This window comes from Mustela nigripes, chromosome 6 (genome assembly GCF_022355385.1).
Source record: "Mustela nigripes isolate SB6536 chromosome 6, MUSNIG.SB6536, whole genome shotgun sequence".
NCBI classification, from domain to species: Eukaryota; Metazoa; Chordata; class Mammalia; order Carnivora; family Mustelidae; genus Mustela; species Mustela nigripes.
The window spans coordinates 26,027,072-26,046,515 of NC_081562.1; the positions used below are offsets into that span (position 1 = coordinate 26,027,072).

The 19,444-nt window shown below is 44.7% G+C and overlaps 1 protein-coding gene across 3 annotated transcripts in view; it reads right to left on the bottom strand.

Annotated features, from left to right (window-relative positions):
• Positions 1-19,444, bottom strand: part of PLXNC1 (plexin C1) — a 143,097-nt gene that overhangs the window by 54,605 nt on the left and 69,048 nt on the right. For all 3 annotated transcript variants that reach the window (XM_059402345.1, XM_059402344.1, XM_059402346.1), the window contains exons 10-14: positions 10,264-10,403; positions 7,384-7,563; positions 4,766-4,853; positions 2,057-2,260; positions 1,747-1,932 (exon numbers count right to left, since the gene is read on the bottom strand). In XM_059402345.1, the coding sequence (XP_059258328.1) occupies positions 1,747-1,932; positions 2,057-2,260; positions 4,766-4,853; positions 7,384-7,563; positions 10,264-10,403 (798 nt within the window). The remainder of the gene's footprint in view (positions 1-1,746; positions 1,933-2,056; positions 2,261-4,765; positions 4,854-7,383; positions 7,564-10,263; positions 10,404-19,444) is intronic.

A 19,444-nucleotide genomic window follows, 5' to 3' on the forward strand; every position in this document is an offset into this window, starting at 1 on the left:
ACCTTATCTTACTTCCTGTGGATAGTGACTCTTCAGAAAGTTGTCTCGAAGACTAAATGCATCAATTGAGTGAATGGGCTCAAGATAGTCCTAGCCAAAACTCCCTAGTGGCTTCCCAAAGCTCAAAGCCAAGCCCTCACAATGGCTCGCACGTTTTTTTGTTTTGTTTTGTTTTTTAACTCCTCCCACCAAGATGTTATTTATTAATTTGAGAGAGACAGAGATCACAAGCAGGGAGAAGGGGCAGTGGGAGAAACAGACTCCCCACTGAGCAGGAAGCCCAATGCGGAACTCAATCCCAGGACCCTGGGATCATGACCTGAGCTGAAGGAAGGTGTTTAAACAACTGAGCCACTCAGGCTCAGTAGGCCCTGGCCCACACGTTCCTAATGATCTGTTACCTCTCCCTACTCCCTTGGTTACTTCTCCAGCCTCCTTGAATACTCCCCCGTGTTCCCTCTGCCCTAGCCACACTGGGCTGCTTGTTGCTCCTCAAATGCACCAGACAGGCTCCTGCCTCAAGATCTTTGCAACCTGCAGGCCTAGAACTCTCTACCCCAGAGAGGTCCTGGCTCATTCCCTCTCCTCCTGGAGGTCAAATGTCATCTTCCCAAAGAGTCCTTGGCTGCCCTCCCTGCACACCCTGCAGCACTGCCTGCCCCTGCTTCATGCTTCTCCATGGCGATCACCACAACCTCACACATTTTTCATGTACATTCTTCGCTCCATGTCTCTTTAGGTAATCCCCACAAAGGTAGAACCTGGGGGATCTGTTTTCTTCTCCCCTGTGTTCCCATCACAGAAGAGGCACTCAGAGACCATTTCCTGAATAGAGATAGCTAGCCTTGCTCTCCTCAGCCAGTGTGACCCGTGGGGGCGCTTGTGAGTTCAGCTGTCATTACTGATGATCGTATTGACTGATTGTCATGTTGATTATCGATTATCCTCTTTACCACACAGATGGACCACGGGAGGCTCAGCTAAGCCAAGTGACTTACCTAAGGCCATGCAACTATTAGCTGGCACAGCTGGGACATGAACACATATTGTGTATGGGGGGGGTGTGGGTGCTCTAGTCTGATGCTCTTTTTTCTTGACCTTTATTCAGTATTTATGACTACAGATCATAAAGCATTTTTGGGAGGGTATAGACTGTAGAGAGCCTCATATGGCATGAACACCATAAAGAAAGACTTCTAATAGGTTTCTGTTCCCAAGGGTCTCCCATCTTCATTATGGGACATAAATTTACCCGTGATGGGCCCTTCAAAACATGTCGGGACAAGAACTGTGGCAAGCCTGACTCCATGATGGAGGAAGCAGCCCACGGCCCAGAGATCATCTGGTCTCCATCAGAATCGAATGTTACTCTGAGTGTTCTGGGTTTCTGCTAAGACATGTCATCCTTACATTTGGCAAAAGAACAGTGGATCATTCATCCGAGATCTGGAGATTCCGCCTGCAGGTGCGACAGTCTAAATGTATGGCTAGAACAAAAGCTATCAAGGCTCGTTAGCATTATAGACAATGGTGCATTCAATGCTTTAACATTCGAATAGGCATATGGATGGGTTCCGCCAGTTATTTTGGAAGAATTGTGAGTGCGCCTGCAATAGCAGCTTTGTTTATCTGCTATTTAAAGCTAAGAGCTAGAGATCTGTGACAGATGCCATTCTGGCTCCTGTGTCGCCAAGCAAGTGCCTCAAATAAGGTATAATCAATATGTAGGACCCTCAGGTAACTTACACGAACTTTCTTGGACGAGGTGTCGATGCTGTTTGCATTACTGATGCCTTTGATTTTGCAAAGGATGATGGTGAGATCTTGATTTCTCGTAATGTTTTCAAAACTGCAATTTAATTGCTCATTTTCCCCGTGGAAGAGAGTGATTTCAATGTCTGTCTTGGAGATGTTGAACTCGTCATTTTCTTTCTGGGAAGAACAAAGAGGAGAAGAAGAAATCAGGGCACCAAGGGAACCCACAGACCCAACCACTCCTTGTCCTTGCCCGTTGAGGTGGGGGGTGCATCCCACCCAAAGGAAGCAAGAAACATACTTGAATTTTTACTTCCAGCTCTGTGTCCCCCTCGGGTTCGACCCGACACCCCGTGAACCTAGGGTCCTCAAGATACTGCAGACTTCCGCAGTCCAAGAAGGTGTCCTGGACTCTCAGCTTCACGGTGACGTTCGTACGCGCTTTTGAACTCTTTAAACTGGGGGCTAAAAACCTGCAGGAATCTGTCACACAATATTCAGAGACCTGAGGGAGGAGAAAAGAGCATTTTTAACAACTTCGTTCCGGGCACCTGGGTGGCTCCGGCGTTAAGCAGCTGCCTTTGGCTCAGGTCATGATCCCAAGGTCCTGGGATCAAGCCCTGGGCTCCCTGCTTGACGGGAAGCCTGCTTCTCTCTCTCCCACTCCCCCTGCTTGTGTTCCCTCTCTCACGGTCTCTGTCAAATAAATAAATAAAACCTTTAAAAACAAACAAACAAACAAAACCAATTTAAAATGCAACAAAAATCAACCTCGTTTCTGAGCTCCAACCCTGCATAGGAGGAGCGAGGTGACCCGGGCAACTGAACTTCTCTGTGCTTCTAATTTCTCATCTGCAAACTGGGGAAACTGATACTACCTCCCTTTACAGGGCTGAATGAACCCGAAATCACATTAAATGTGATGAGGGCTCATTCGACTAAATGGGAGTGAAATTACATGGGGTTACATGTGCAGAAATGCTTCCAATCATGCCAGGCACACAGTCAGCACTCCACAGATGCTAGCTGCTGTCCCTGCAAATGCTCTTAGCGATTGCTCCTGGGGTCACGTGACGGAGAAAGGAGCGCAGACAGAAGGAGCCGAGACAAAGAGGGATGCTTGGCACCAAAGACTTTGCAGGGTCTGTGTGTCCCGAGAGTCCTCAAGGTGGGTTGGGAAATGCAGGCAGGGAGTGGACGGTGCCCCAGGGAGGCTGCGGTGACCTGCACACCACTGGCCACATCCCTCCTCGTCTAGGGAATGTCTGTGGCGCTTAGCGGAGATCACTGACCCCAAGTGAGGAAAAGGTTTTGCAGGCCTAACAGGAAATCAGGGAAACAAAAGCAAAAGGGACAATGTGGCCCCATGAAAATGCAATGCATGAAGGCTGGAGAGAACACAGAAAGTGTGGCCTGTTTTACAGGTTTAGTCACAAAAAATGTCAATACTGTCATTTTTAGGGGTGCAGAGATATGGGCACAGAAAGCCCCTGGAAAAGAGATTGAGAAAGGTCTTGAAGAAGAACCGTAAGGGCTCCTGGCAGGCTCAGTCTGCAGGCTGTGTGACTTGACCCTGGGGCTGGAGTTTGAGCCCCATGTTGGGTATGGATGCTTGGAAGATACAATCTCAAAACAAAACAAAAAAACAAAAGAGAGCAGTAAGACTTGTGAAAAAAATCTCAGGTGGAAGTTCACCTGTTTTTGACTTTCTACTATTGGAGATGAAAAGAGCGGGGTTGGGCGGGGTGGAGAGCCCCTGTGTGGCTCAGCTGGTCAAGTGTCTGACTTGACTTCAGCTCGGGTCATGGTCTCGGGGTTGTGGGATTGAGCCCCACACTGGGCTCCACATTTAGCATGGCATCTTCTTTGGACTCTCTCTCCCTCTGCCTTGTACCTCCATGTGCTCTCTCAATCTCTCTCTAAAATTTAAAAAAAAAAAAAAATCTTTAAAAAAAAGAAAGAAAAAGAAAAGAGAGGGTAGGAAGAGGCCCTAGGTGGGAAGATCTGACACAAAAAGCTAAGACAGACAACACCTCCCTCCCCCTGAACACCTCTCTAACTCTGGAGCTCTTATGTGCATTTCTGGCGATGTGAAGAACCAAAAACCGGTGTGCGTCCACATAGAGAAGTCATGGCCTAGAACCAGATAGGAAGTGAGGCCAGGAACTGGCTCTGGCTGTGTCGGGGGCAGATGTGTGTTGACGACTGTAAGGGTGACTCAGGAAGGCCGTCTGTGCCCAGGCCCCAAGCCACACAGGTCCAAAGCACGGCCATGTCTGTGGCCACGAGCACACCTGCCCACTCTGGCAGGAAGTGGTCAGGTGGGGCCCGGAGAGGCTGCTTCTCTCACATCTCTCGTTAAGGAAGGAGAGAACGGAGAAGAGAGAATGGGGAGAGCATTCGAGAAGAGGGTCGGAGTGCCCTCAGAGGCCCAACCTGTATCTGAAATGCATCATTTTGTGGGATGAGGCCCTTCTGGGCCTCCTGTTGGTGCTAACGAGTGGACAAGGACTGGAAACCAGACCCCCGTGTGGGGAAAATGCCAGGTAAGAGGAGGCCAGGTCAGCAGGAAAGGGACCAAATCAGACAATGGCAGGAAAGGGAGGAGTCCATGGCAAGATTTCGGGGACTCGGGCAGGTCACTTGGCCTCAGAACCTCAGCTCTGTCCACACAATGGGAATGCCATCACACGCTCACCCCTCACAGGCATTTTCACACTTATTTCTAAACATTGTCCCATTAAAGTGCCTCCCTACAAAGCCCACATGGCGACAATGGCAGACCTTGTCATACCAAGCTCATTCTCTCTCCTCTGTGCCACAACGGGAAATACTGCACCGCAAGGACAGGTCTTATTACTGCCCTCAGAGCCCAGATGCTGTATATCCCCCAACAGGTAAAAGCTTGTAAAGGCACAGAAATAAAAGATACTCCCCAAGGGACGGTAGTGTGATGAAAACAAAATCATCCTTGAAAATTACTATGATTACAAGGTAGCTGAAGACTTACATTTATGTTTCCTTTTAACTCGTGTGAAATGATTAAGTTGTCAATTACGTCAAAATTTCTGCCCACGATGGTTATATTTTGACCACCACTGCAAAGAAAAAAGCAACAAGAGGAGTTTCATAGTAAACAGGCAGGCATTTTGCATTTATGAACAAAGCTATCACTTTATTCACACTAAATATAAAACTCAGTTATGTGTGAGAGCCAAGTAATACATTTTAATTTCAAATGTGGGACAATTCTATAACTCTTTTAATGATACCGGCCACAAACGTATAGTTTTTAAGATACATAAATATAAGAATTCAGGTCAGATCCGGCGTTAATTCTAGGAAAATGCCCAAATTCTTTTACAGAATTTGGAGCCTTGCTGTGTCACATTGCCACATATAATCAGATCATTGGCTATACCCTGAAAAGGTTTCACTAAACAGAATTTTGTTTGATTGCTGTTTAATCTATATTAAGATACTTCAATCTAACAATTTTCAAAATCAAACTCCCAACCTACCAATTATACTTTATTTAGGGAGATAGGGAACATTTTGGACAAGGTAAAATTATAAATGACATTAAAACTATAAATTCCCATTTGGTAGGCCATATAAATAACAGTTCCATTCTCTCCAAAACCAAGCCAAATGATTTCACATATTCTCAGCACATAATCGCACAGAAGCCAAGTGGTCATTAGATGTGAAATAAACAGCTGTCCCCAGCTCTGGCGCCCTCATCTGCCCCCCTCCCCATTCATGTAGGTCATTCCAGGGGACAGGAGCCTGGGAATGTCAGCTCTGTGCACCAGCCGGGCCCAGGGTGACAAGATCGCGAGGTGAGCATAAGGAGGCCAATCTGTATAGGGCAGAAGGAAGACATGAAGCCGTGACCCAGTCACAAGGGGGAAAAGGCTGAGTTGGCCTCATGCCAGCCTGTTGCTGTTTCTAGAAATTGGGGCTGAGCTGCCTAAGAGCCACATCCCGGCCCCGGCATAACTCAGGGTCCCGGGCTCAGATTAGCACAGGTGACTGGACACTAAGAAGCTAATCAAATCACGATGCTGTGCACCTGAAACTCTTGTAATATCATATGTCGATGATACATCAATTAAAAAGATAATAAAGAAGCCTCTTATTTGATGGCAAAGCAGAATGCTGGTGGTTTGGTGCATAGCAGCCTAGGCCAGAATGCCTGGGAGGCCAGGCAAGTCGTTGGAATGCTCTATGCCTCAGTTTCCTCTTCTGCTAAAGGGGCTACTCCCTTTGTGACAATAAACTGAGTTAATAGATGAAACACACACGGCATGTGGGGAGGGCCATGTCACTGTTTCTGTTTATTTGTAGGAAGGATTTAGATCCCAGCGGAGGTGGTTCAATGCCAGAGGCTTGGTTTGGAGAGTTCACTTTTTCTCATACCACTGTTCGGGGCAGAACTGTTGAAGTCCCAAGCCCCCGTCTCTTATATTTGGAGACAGGGTCTTTAAAAATTAAATGAGGTCATTGGGGTGGGCCCTAATCCAGTAATATGACTGGAGTCCTTATAAAAAGAGGAGGGTAGGACCCAGACAGTCATAGAGGGAAGACCATATGAAGACACAAGGAAGAAACCATTTACTTACAAGCCAAGAAAAGAAACCAACCCTGACATCCACCTCTGACTTAATCTTAAATATGAACACTTGACTAGAGGTGTTTTTCTCCCGTTTCTTTTTTTTCTTTTTTCTTTTAAAAACAAAGGTTCATCTACATTTTCATCTAGACAGTACTTTGAAAATCAGCTTCATGCTGTGTTAGGTGAAATCTCTTACTATGAAAATATCTTTAGGGTTATATTCCAAAATCTGAATGAGAATTTAAATTCAACTAGACAAATTTTTTTTAATATATTGGAAGAGTTTATTTTGGAATGTCAATCTCTCTCTTAGGGAGGATCTTTGAAATGCAGATACTGCTTTTCATTTAGATAGCTCCCAATATTTCCTCGAATTATTCAAATCAGCTTATTCGAAAGGTTATAAAATGAAAGATGTAAGAGAGAAGCTTTGTGTCATGGGCAGAAGTGAGATGTCATGTATATGTACCAGAAATGCAGGCTAAGCATAGGTACTGCAATGGAACGAACATTGTAAAGGGTGAAAGACATACAAACTGAAGAGAAACCACAGTATGAACATACAACTTAGCTGTGAGCTTCGTGGTAGCCACAGCTCAGAGGAAAGCAGGACACGCTCGCAGTTTTGAAGGGAACAACTACTGGTCGGGTGTGTGTGTGTGTGTGTCTGTGTCTGTTTGTGTCTGTGTGTTTTCTAGGAATAAATCCTAAGGGGAATTCTGTGAGAGGAGTTTACATAGGACTACTATTTCTATCTTTATTTGAGTGAAATCCATGATCTTTATGCATATGACCCCTTTCTTTCTTTTCTTTTTTTTTTCTTTTTTTTCTTTTTTTGAGAGAGAGGGAGAAAGAGAGAGTGGGGCAAGGGGGAGGGGGACAGAGGGAGAGAGGGAATCTTCAGCAGGTTCCACGCCCAGCACGGAGCCTGATGTAGGGCTCACTCTCACAACCCTGAGATCATGACCCCTTTACACACAATGACAGAAAAATATGAATCTAGAAAGCACCTGATCCAGGTGGTGGCAGGGTATATGAGGGAACAATGTGGCAGAGCGATGTACGACAAGGGTCCCACAGATGTACAGTTCCCGCCATCGAACTGGATACACACGTCCTTCATTTCTTTCCGGCTTGATGGTAGAGAGAATTTCATATGGGTGTCATTTAGCACGTGGCTAACCTGGATCCTAGAAAAGGGCAGAAAAACAACTCTTAAAGGACCCAGACGCTTAGCACAGCTGACTTCTGAACATGACCGTGTATGACTTTTATTTGAACTGCAACAACCCACCCACTATCACAGCAGTTGGAGGCAACTGCTGCTTCATCAGGGGCTGCTGACCACTGTGGGCATCACCTGGGGGCAGGGTTCCTCTTTCTTCTGCGCATGTGTATGTTTTTATTTGCATTTCCCATGGAAGTGGGGCAAGGAGATGTAACCATTTCCCTTAAGAACTCCTAACAGAAAGTGGAACACGGACATGGGCCTAGGTTATGTTAAGGAATTCTGGTTAATTTTTCTGAGCGTGAGAATGGCACTATCCTCATCTGTAGGAGACATATACTGATATATGTGTGAGGGAAAGGATATGGAGTCCGCAGCACGGTTCTAAAAACCCTAGCCACCATCCTTCCCTCCCCTCCAAAAATGAAATGAGATGGGCAAAATGTTGCTAAGTTTTGAAGCTGGAGGATGGGTACAGAGAAGTTCGATGTACTCTTCTCTCTTGGGTATGACTGGAAATTTCCATGGTGGAAAGCTTAAAAAAAAAAGAGAAGTTCCAGTAGAGCAGGTTAGAACCCCATCCTAGGCAGAGATAGATGATTCTGACATTCAGAGGGCAGGCAGCATGCTCTGGCATGACCAGAGCCCATCCCAAGAGCCTAGGGGTCTCCGGGTTCAATCAGCATCAAACCAAGCTGCCTCCCAAGGAGCTGCAGACAAGAAATTGCTTGGAAGTATCCTGGGTGCTTCTGATATCCAGTGGGGCCTGTCCTCCACAGCCTTCAGGGGTCAAAGCAAAGCCTTCTAGAATATTCCCTCTGCAACCTGCACTTCCTCTGTACATCATGTTTACAATGACTCTGTAAAGCAAAAAATCATTAAGACTGGGTTGTGCTGAATAACGCTCAGTGTAATTAGGCTACACGTGACTTTATTGACACTAGAGGATATGTGCACGATTATTAACGCTTACACACATATCCTGTAGGTAGTAATAACAGATCCTAACAAAAAGCAAATTCAAAAAGCATGTGAGTCAGTGTGCATTCACCCTCCTCGGATTTACATTCTAAGCTTTATATTCAGAGCCAAGCTCTAGGAAATTCATTGTCAAATGGGTGATCATTAAAATCCAGACTTGTTTACAAATTTTGGAAGGAGACAGGCGGACATGTGGGTCATTCTGCTATTATTCTTGTATTTTTTCCCTTCAGAATAATTAGGCATTTGAAAAATACCATAGTAAAAGAGTTCGGGATTACGGCATGAACTCCCATATAGGATTAACTGGGTATTATGTTTACTCCTCGTGAACTTGGGTTCACCACTCTGATGTGGTTACTGAAATGCTACACACAGAAAGGCCTCAGAGTCATTTAATCTAATAACTGCAGTCTCTCAAGACACATTCGGAATTGAAATGAGAGCATAAAGAGTCAAAAATAGGGTAATGCTCTGAACACCGACTTATGTTCCAGTGACAATGATTACCTTTCGGTGAATACACAGGTGTCTAACTTCACAGATTTTGCTACACAAAATGAAAGATTTTTGCAATAAGGTATTTAGCTGGGATCAACGGCACAAAAATGCCTATGCCGCGTAGATATAGCCGTTAATGTGTGCTTGATAATTCTGGTAAACAGCAGAGCCTCCCACAAACAGCTTTCTCCATCAAGATGACAGACATCCCAAATTTACTGCGGGGAGGGGGAAGAGGATGGCAGTGATATGCAGCAAATGAATTAAAACAGAAAATTCAGTAAATAAGTATGACAGATTAAAATGCCATACAAATCTGTTGTAGTAGTTAAAAACCAAAACATCATGCTTCAACACGTTGGCTCCTATGCATTTCCACGATGTGAACGAGCTCGGTGTTATACTTCATAGAGATTGTGGATGTCTTTTACTTCAATTTAACTCAAAGTTATAAAAGCTAACAAGCAGAAAACTCAAATTATCTATTGAGTTATTATTACGATTTCTCTCTTGGGGGGTAACATTTGCACAAGAATGTTGGGGAGACACTGAAAAATTATTTTCTCTCTCAAAGTTTCACTGAAAGGATGAGTTAGGGGAAAAGAAATCCCAGAAATAATGATGTTCAAACGGTACACTGACCAGATATCTGTGTTGGGGAGTTTGGTCTTTTTTTCTTTAACTACTAACATATGTTCCATTTAGTTCATGTAGCCTGACACCAATCCAATGAAGAGAAGGCTATAACGAATAAAACAGATCAGGAAGCTTCTTTTTTCAACTTTGGGTGATACATTGGAAGAGCTGTTCTATTTTATTCAAATTCCTAAGAATGCAACTGATTTCCTAAGGGGATCATTTTCAAGATCATGTTTGTTATCCAAAATACTTGATTTTATTAATGGATATGAATTAAGACCTCAAATAGGCAAGGCCCTAAAATTAGTGGGTTCTGAGGTTTGGGGGGTAAGAGGGAACAGATTCTCTCACAATTAACTTCAAATGTGGTGTTTAAATTATTCTCCTTCTTGAAATTACGTCTTATCAAATATGCAGACCAACGGCCCATTTTGGCACATGGCAATACTTTGAGAAGATCGTAATCACCATGATATGCCTCTGGCATAACGTTGAGCTTTTTCTATATTATCAAGGATAAATGACTATTATGTCAACTCACACATCCTTCTCGCAAGTACTGGTTCCTTTCAGGATCATAGTAATTTTGGATGCCTGGGTAAAGTTTGCCCCCGTGACGATCACGTTGCTTTTCCCTAAAGTTGATATCTTCCGTGGCTCAATGGACTTAATGTAAAAGACCTGTTGGAAATAAAGATTCACACACAAGATCAAAGCTAAGAAATGGCATTGTTCCAAAAAATCTGTTTATGTGCTGCCGTTCGAAGAAATCACTGGGAAATTACGACATTTTGCAAACACAAGCAGACAGTGTTTAATGAAATCAATGAATTCAAGGAAGAGTGCTGAAGATTCATGTCTCTCAACATGCGACAGCATGAGGTCAAACCAATTAGTCTTCGTCTCACAAGACAGTTGAAAATACAGTTGAAGAGTCTGACATTCTGTCTGAAGGGTGAGATCTCATCAGAGTCTTGCAAATGCTCAGTGCCTTACGGCTCCCCATCCAACAACATGAAAGGAAAGACAAGGCGTCTGCTGAAGCTAGGCCAAGAAGCGTTATCATTAAGCTGGAATAAATGTCATTCTGGATAAATTTAATTCCCTAGAAAGCAGTGCCTATTTTTTGTTTGTCTCAGTTGGGCTATTTGAAAATCAACCCAATCTGCCACCTAATATCCAATAGTCAGAAGCCAAACCGGTGTGGTCAATTGTGTCTTCTCCACGGTACCCATTCATGTACGCGTAGACACCTTACTTCTCTGTTTGCAATGTCTAATCAAAATTTCCTCAAAAGTCTGACTCTTGGTTTTGGGTTGGGTCACGGTCTCGGGGTCATGGGATGGAGCCCCGTGTTAGACTCTGCACTCAGCGTAGAGTCCGCTTGGGATTCTCTCTCTCTCCTTCTCCCCCCACTCATGCTCTTTCTCTCTCTCTCTCAAATGAATGAATGAATGAATAAATAAATAAAATCTAAAAAAATCAGAAGGGTTCCACACAGGTAAAGAAAAAAAAAAAAGACAAATTCTCCTTAAAAGAAAAAGGCCTTCATGTGATGGCAGAATCACTTTCCCTTTCAAAGATGAGACAATTCTGATTTCTTTCACTTTTCTCCTACAGATGCTACCATCTATCGTTTTGATCATTTTGTCGTTCTTTCGTATAGACCATTTCCTGCGTGTCTGTGTTCTTATATGACAGGGTGATCAGAACAGGACAGAAAATTCTGATTCTGGCCGATATAAAGTACAGCAGATCTCTAGCATGACAGCGTTTCATACTCGCACAGTTGATGTTTGAAAACAACCTCCAGGGCTAGAGACACAGAGTCATGCGAAATTCGGCTAAGCTATCAATGCCAGTGTATCCATGTGGAGGACCCAATCCAGAAAGAGGCCACCAATGGCACTGGGAGAGCATCAGTCATGCCCAACACCTGCCTACCACCTGCTTCCTGAAGCAGCCTCCTGTTCCCTGCTCCTTTATAGGTGTGATGCTTGTCACGGTGGACTTTTGGGGCTGTTCGGGCGGAGCCTCCTGCTGAGAGGGAGGTGTGATTCTGCTCCTCAGCAAACACAGGTGTTATATGACAGAGCGGTCACCAACACTCATTAGCACTATGGATTGGTTCTGTGGGTTGAGGTAAATTCATCGTTCGTGTCATCCCAGCAATGATGTCATGTGACAGAGAATTGATTTCCGTGGCAGAATTTATTTTAATCACTTAGTAGAGGACTTTTGCCCCATATTTATAGAATCACGAAGGGTCTGAAAGGGTCACTTTAATTACTCTGTTATACTTGACTGCACTTTATGGGGGAAATTAGCTGCAGGAGTGGTACTTGGAGTGGGGGGATTAGCAAAGACTTCAAGATAAATCCCTTGCAAATGTCAAGTGTGTGCTCTATGGCTAACGGCTTACTCTTCACTCTGACACGGTGACAGCTAAGTGAACGCATATGTATTGAGCATGTAGGGGTCCCCAGAACTGCAGCAGGTGTCGTGGGGGCACATGATCTCTGTGGGCACCAGAGCAGGAGTTAGCTGACTAGTGGATCTGCCTGTAGCAAGCCAAATCCAGCCCATCGCCTGCCTTTGTATGACCCATGAAAGAAATGTCAAAGAAGTAATAATGTTCCATGACATGTGAAAATACATGAAATGCAGATTTTAGTGTCCACCCCATTCAATGATGGCTCGCCTGTGGCTGCTTTGTGCTACAGCGGGGAGTAGCTGTGGCAGAAACCGCGGAGCTCACGAAGCCTAAACCTTACACCATCTGGCTCTTTGGAGAAGAAACATGCCAGCCCTTGCACGGGGGAAGTCCGCTGCCGCCTTAGGGTGGTAAGATAGCCTGTGTTTTGTTATATGTTAATCCCAACGAAGACTCACATTTTCGCCCAAGTCTGCCACAATCTCCACGTTTCTTTCTGGACAGCCCTTCTGGATTCCTGTATTTATACTGGGATATCTGCTCCAACCAGAGTCTCACACACCCCAAAGAAATGCTACTTCTCTACCCTTGGGAGAGGATAAAAAGAACCTTATAACTAATGTAAAAATATATATATACATTTTTGGGGGGGGTTGTATTTTGCTCCTTAAACGGTTCTGTAAATGCCATCGGAAGACCCACCACATTGCCTTATTAACTTTTTATTTCTCCCTGAGCAGAGAGAGCCCTGCTACTTCAAAAGGATTTTATTTTTAAACCTTATTGTTTAGAGAAGTTTCCATCGGCGGTCTAGGATGAAATCCAGCCCCGGTCTATCTCCTGAAAGCAGATGCTTCTAGTCTGTTTGCAAAGAGGGTCAGATTAGTTGCCCTTTGTTTGCTTGGAGAACCTCTCTTAATAAGTGAGTTAAAGAGCTAGCAAGAGGACCTCATCGAATACACTGTGCAGGTATAAAAAAAAAAATGCGGGTAGCTATACGGCTGTACCATGGGGCTGTAACAATTCTTAGAAATATAGCATTTTCTATTTTTACTGATAAAGGTTTTAAAAATCCTGTACAGACAGAAGGCAAAGAATGACCTCCCAACAAATGTTTCGCACACTTACTTTAAACCTATTTTTATATTTTAATCAAGAGTTAATCTCACAGCCCAGTCGGAAGTCATGGGCCCCCCGAGCTGACACACAGAACGGGTTAATTTAAAAACAGAATCTAGTTTGATACAAAGAGATCCTTTCTTCCAGCCATACAGTAGGACTCCACCCTCATCTTAGGACCAAGGATTTCCAAACGCCAAATCCAAATACCCCTGACGGTAACCTTCACAAGCTGTGTTGTTCGGCAATTAACCTCAGAACAGTCCACTTCTTGTCAGTTACATTTTAAAGACAGAAGAACGCTTTTTAAATGGCTGCCCAAGTTTAAATTATTTAATAAAACACTATGAACTCTGGTCGCTCACCAGTTTGAAATTACTTCCCATTTTGTATATGAAAGCACATTAGAAACTGGTTAATTAGGTGATTACAGAATCCTCGTTTGTTTTTATTTTCTTAAAGCGAAGTCACTGTGGAAGATTGGAAACAGCACAGCCCTTAATAATAGCTATCTCTGGAAAGGTCTGAGAGGGTCGCTGCTGACAGAGTACGGTTTTGTGAAGTCTGACGTCAACACAATTCAAATTACTGTGACATTAATGGAGAAACTACTGCCGTGATTGAAAAGAACATCGGAAAGAGGTGCATTACGAAGGCTCCATTTATTAAGACCAAATTGTGCTCTATTAATCTGTTTAAAAAAAATCTGAATATAGCAAAGCTCTCGGTAGGCCTGGACCCAAATCGACGCTCAGAAAAACGTCTCTCAGAGTTTCACTGGCGAAATTAGTTCAAACAGGACTGGATGAAAAGTCACAGGATTCAAAACCAGCTGGAAATCTGAAACCAAAGGACATTAGAGAGATGAAAGGTAGCACAACTAATTAAAGGAAAATGTCCTGTAGGGCTCGACAGGGGTGAATATTTGGTTCAGAATTATTTAACATCTTTATTAATGACTGAGAAGGACAGAAGTAATGTATTCATGAAATGGAGAAAGTGAAAAAAAGCGGTGACCGGCAGAGGGAATGGGGCAGTATAAAAGGAGGTGAGATCCTGAAAGAAAACACAGTCCCGCCGAAGCAAAAGGAGAGCACTAGAGAGAACAAGGAGGTCACGCTCCCTCCCGGCAGCCCTGGGACAGGCCCCAGGAAACTTGGGATGTAACCGCCGATCTCCAGGGGGTCCCGGGACATAGCAACAGTCAGAACGACAACTGAGATAGACCAGAAGATGACAGACCAAGGTCCTGGGCTAGGCGATCAAGGCTCGCCTCTCTGACACGGGGACTCTACGGGGAGGCTGATACGGCCCCAGGAGGGGCTGCCAAGACCAGTCCCCATAGTAGTCACTCTTGGCCGCTAACCTTCCGAGTGTGGCAAATCAGAACTGGCTTGGGTGACTGGGACTCCGGGACCAGGGTGGGCAGCTCCACGCCTGGAGAGAGGCCTGACTGTAAATTAGACTCAACCTCTCCAAATCCACCCCTCTGCTGGGTTTTGACTCCAGCATGATGCTCGTGCCATTCCAGTCTCCTCTGGGCCTCAGTTTTCCACCTTGGGCCTCTTTGGCTCTCCTAGTCCTGGAGAAGATACCAGTTTTGCTGGGGTCGGCTCCCTCTACTCTCACCACACCCCAGCCTCCCCTCTTTGGGGGCTCGGAGGCTGATACCCCCACCGCCCTGGCTGGAGGTCTTCAGCCCACCCATGTTTGTGCCATGGACGGGCCAGGCTCTGCCAGTTAAATGCCAAGAGAAGCCAGTGTTAGTTTTCTCCCCTCCAGACTGACTCTTACCATGAACACCACATCATTTCATGCTTCTTTCCCTCCTTCGAGGTCCTACAGAGTAGCGTAGTGGTTAAAACTGTAGGCTCCGGCATCAGAACTGCCTGTGTTCAGAGCTCTTGACTATCATTTACTAGCTACCTATCCTCTGCACGCCAACAGCTCTCTGTCTGTAAAATGGGGACACTGTGAGCTCACGTAAAGAGCCTCTCTGTGTTCAGGACACAGCACAGGCTCAGCAACTGTGGGTCACCACCGTGCCAGCTAGGACAGCCCGGCGGTCCTTCTGATTCCTTCTTCTGTTGCACGCACTGAACTGCTTCACGAAAATGGATTTTATTTCCTCCAATATACTGTAAGTGCTGCAATGCAAGTTCCTTGAAGGCACAGGTTTTGCCCCCCTGTCTAGCACACAGTGTGCTCAATAAACACGGTTTGAATGACTGGATCAATAAACATTTGCCGGTGCCTTCAACGGCACGGAGCCCACCGCTGCGCCCACAGAAGCCACGCAACAAGGTAGGTCCTAAACTTCATCTCGCTGCTAAAGGCAAGGTCTGTGAAGGAGTCGATTCGAACTGCCTGTGAGAAATTAGGATGCACGTTCGGAAGGATGGAGGATGAGAAGAGGAGGGGCGAGGAAGACAAAGAAAGAACACGGGGAACGTAGGTGAATGCTCGGGAGCAGGAGACATGGCTTTGTAGGGCACGTTTCCACCCGACCGAGATAAGCAGACAGCGAAGAGTAGCAAATATTAGAACAACATCATATCATAGACCTTCACAACCTTTCCGTGAGAACAGGAAAGGGAGAGCAGCCAGCGCTTCTCTCAGCAGGTGGAAGACTGTTAAGAAAAGGAAGAGAAGTGAGTGCAGGGTCCCCGGGGCCAACCCCCTGGGAGAGACTGGCTTCCACAGCTGAAAACACTTCTCAGCCAAAGGGCAAACATAGAATTTGGAGTTCACTTCCCTGTTGTGGTGATGCCTTTCCTTAAGGCAGCCCCCTCCCCGATACATGACCATATTTGTAGCTCAGGTAAAGGGACTAGGGATAGGTGCCTGGACCAGCATGACGGCAGGAGGCCCAACCCGAGCCTGAACCAGGAACCCTGTCTCCTAAGTGCCATGTCCTTGGATGAGCCAATTCCCAGCTTAAAAGATAAATGTCTCGAGTAGCATTCTGCAGCTGTTGGAGGACAAAAGCCAGGCTCCTCGGCCTGGTGTGGAAGGCCCCACAGATGCCGGCTACTGGGTCATGTCAGCCCTGTGTCCCTGGATTTCCTGCACCCATCTCTGGTCAGACTGAATTACTTGGGGTCTCCCAGCCACCAGGTATGGATGCCCTGGAATTTTCTGGTGACCCATTATGCTTTTGCTAACACTAGCCACTCTGCTGAGAACACTCAGTCCTCTGTCTCCATGTGTTTCGTCCCTCAGCGGTTGGCTGAAGTTCCATCTCTGTCCATCAATCCATCTGTCCATCAAAACCTTCACCAACCACGCTGATTCAGTGCCGTCAGCTGCCAGGCACTGGGCATCAATAAATAGGAACAACTGAGCCAAGGCTGTGGGCACAGCCAGGCTCTCTGAGTTGGCATACTTTCTGGTGCTTCTCCTATGCTAATATTTTTATTTTATATTCTTTCTTATGTACTCATGTACAAGATTCGTGAGACTGATGGCAAGACATGTGCTGGGTTCGTTTGTGCCCTCCTCATTACAGCTACGAAGCTCGATATAATGGCATCAACCAGATGCTCAAAACGACACCTGTAGGAAGTGTCAACTCTAGCTCAGCGTCATGAAGCCAAAGAGCATGTCTGCACTGTTGCCATCTCCTGTCTCCAGCGCCCGGCCCACGGGAAGCACTCGGTACAGGGGTGACGCAGAAAGATGTATGGAGGGAGAGCTCTCAGTGGCTTCTCTGCTAGGAAGAGCGTTCAGTACTTCAATCAAGGCTAACACAGGACCCAGACTGGAAATGTGGGGTTACACATCCCCAGGATAACAAAAGACAGTCGTATATGGCAGAGCAGGAGAAATCCCTCCTGTGACCAATACTACACCATTCCCTATGATCCTAAATTGGGATTCTGCCCTGAGCTATATATTTAAAGGAAACATTCCAGTATCAACAAAATACCTTTCTCCAGACTAAGAAGGGTCATTCGCATAGCAGCCCTCGAGATGGGCCTGGGCTCCCAGTTGTGTTCAGCCTCGCTCTGCCCTCTTGGTAACCCAGCCAGTTCTTTTAACAGCCCAGTGTCAAAGGTCAAAAGGCACAGGAAGACACTAATATAGAAGAAATTTTAAAAGTCATTGCCTGGATTACCACTCAGCAATAAAAAAGGAACACACGATTGATCTGTAAAAGAACTTGGATGAATTTCCAGAGAATTATGTTGAGTTAAAAAGGCCAATCCCAAAAGGGCATGTCAGGATGATTCCATTTATACAGCCTCCTTGAAATTACAAAATCATAGAAATGGAGTACAGATTAGTAGACACAAGGGGCTAGAAATGGGGAGTGAGAGGGAGGAGGAAAGGGGGTATGATGATAGAACTGTTCTGTATTTGACTGTTATCCCTGTCAATTTCTTGGTTGTGATATTGTGTGATGGTTTTGCAAGATGTTACAACTGATGGAAACTGGGCAAAAGATATGGAAGATTTCTCTGTATTATTTTCTTAAAAGTACATGTAATCTATAATTACCTCAAAATAAAATTTAACTTTTTCCCAAACAGTCTTGAAAAAGACAAATAAAGTTGAAGGACTCACACTTTGTGATTTCAAACCTTATTACAAAGCTACAGTAATGAAAACAGTGTGAGAGGGGTATAAAGACAGACATATAGACCAGCAGAACAGAACAGATGGCCCAGAAGTAAAACCTTGCATATCTGATGAAATGATTTTTGATAAGGGTGCCAAGACCGTTAAATGGGAAAAAGCCAGTCTTTCAACAAGTGGTGTTGGGAAAACTGGATATCTACCTGGAAAAGAATGAAGTTGGATCCTTACTCTATGCCATATATGAAAATTAACTAAAAATGGACCAAAGATCTAAAGTAAGAATTAAAACTTTAAGACTCTTAGAAGAAAACATGGGCAAAAAGCTTCATGACATTGGATTTGGCAATGATTGGATAGGACACCAAAAGCATGGGCAACAAAATTAAAAAAAAATAAATAAAACTGGACTTCATCAAAATTAAGAACTTCTGTGCATCGGAGTCTACAATCCACAGAATGAAAGGGCAACCTATAGAATGGGAGAAAACATTTGCAAATCATGTATCTGATAAAGGGTTGATATCCAGAATATATAAAGAACTCAACAACAACAAAACAACCTGATTGAAAAATGGGCAAAGAACTTGAACAGACATTTCTCCAAGAAGAAACACAAATGGCCAATAAGCACATGAAAAGATGCTCAGTATCTCTAACCTTTAGGGAAAATGACTCAAATCTACAATGAAATACCACCTTAATACCCACTTAGAATGGTGACCATTAAAAACAACCACAAAAATCACAAGAGTTAGAAGGATGTGGAGAAACTGGAATGCTTGTACACTGTTGGTGGGAATGTAACATGGCAGAACACCATGAAAAATAGCACGGCATTCCCCCCAAAATTAAAAATAGGATTGCCATACAATTTGGCAAGTCCCCTTTTGGATATATTCCCTAAATAATCAAAACAGGGTTTTCAAGAGGTATCTGTACACCCATGTTTATAGTAGCATTATTTACAATTGCCAAAAAGTAGAAGCAACCCAAGTGTCCATCCACAGATGAATGGATAAACAAAATGTACTATATGCACAGAGTGGAATGTTTTTCGACCTTCAAGAGGGAAGAAATCGTGTTCCACGCTAATAATATGGATGAACCTTGAGGGCATTATGTTAAATGAAGTAAGTCAACAAAAGGACAGTTCCTATATGACTCCCCTTAGATGAAGTACCTAGTGTCATCAAATTCATAGAGACAGGAAGTAGAATGGTGGTTGCCAGGGACTGGCGGGGGCAGGGTGGGGGGAGAGAAAATGGGAAGTTATTTTTTAATGGGTACAAAGTTTCAGTTTTGCAAGGTGCAATCTGTTCTGGAGAGGGAATGTGGTGATGGTTCTCCAACAGGGTGCATGTCCTTAAAACCACTAACTGTATACTTAGAAGTGGCAAAGATGGTAAATTCTGTTAGGTGTGTCTTGCTAAAACTGAAGGAAACAATTAAAACAGCAACAAAAGAGAAATTTAACTCTTTTAAGAAGCCACTGCATTCTTGGGGCGCCTGGGTGGCTCAGTGGTTTGGGCGGCTGCCTTCGGCTCGGGTCATGATCTCAGGGTCCTGGGATCGAGTCCCGCATCGGGCT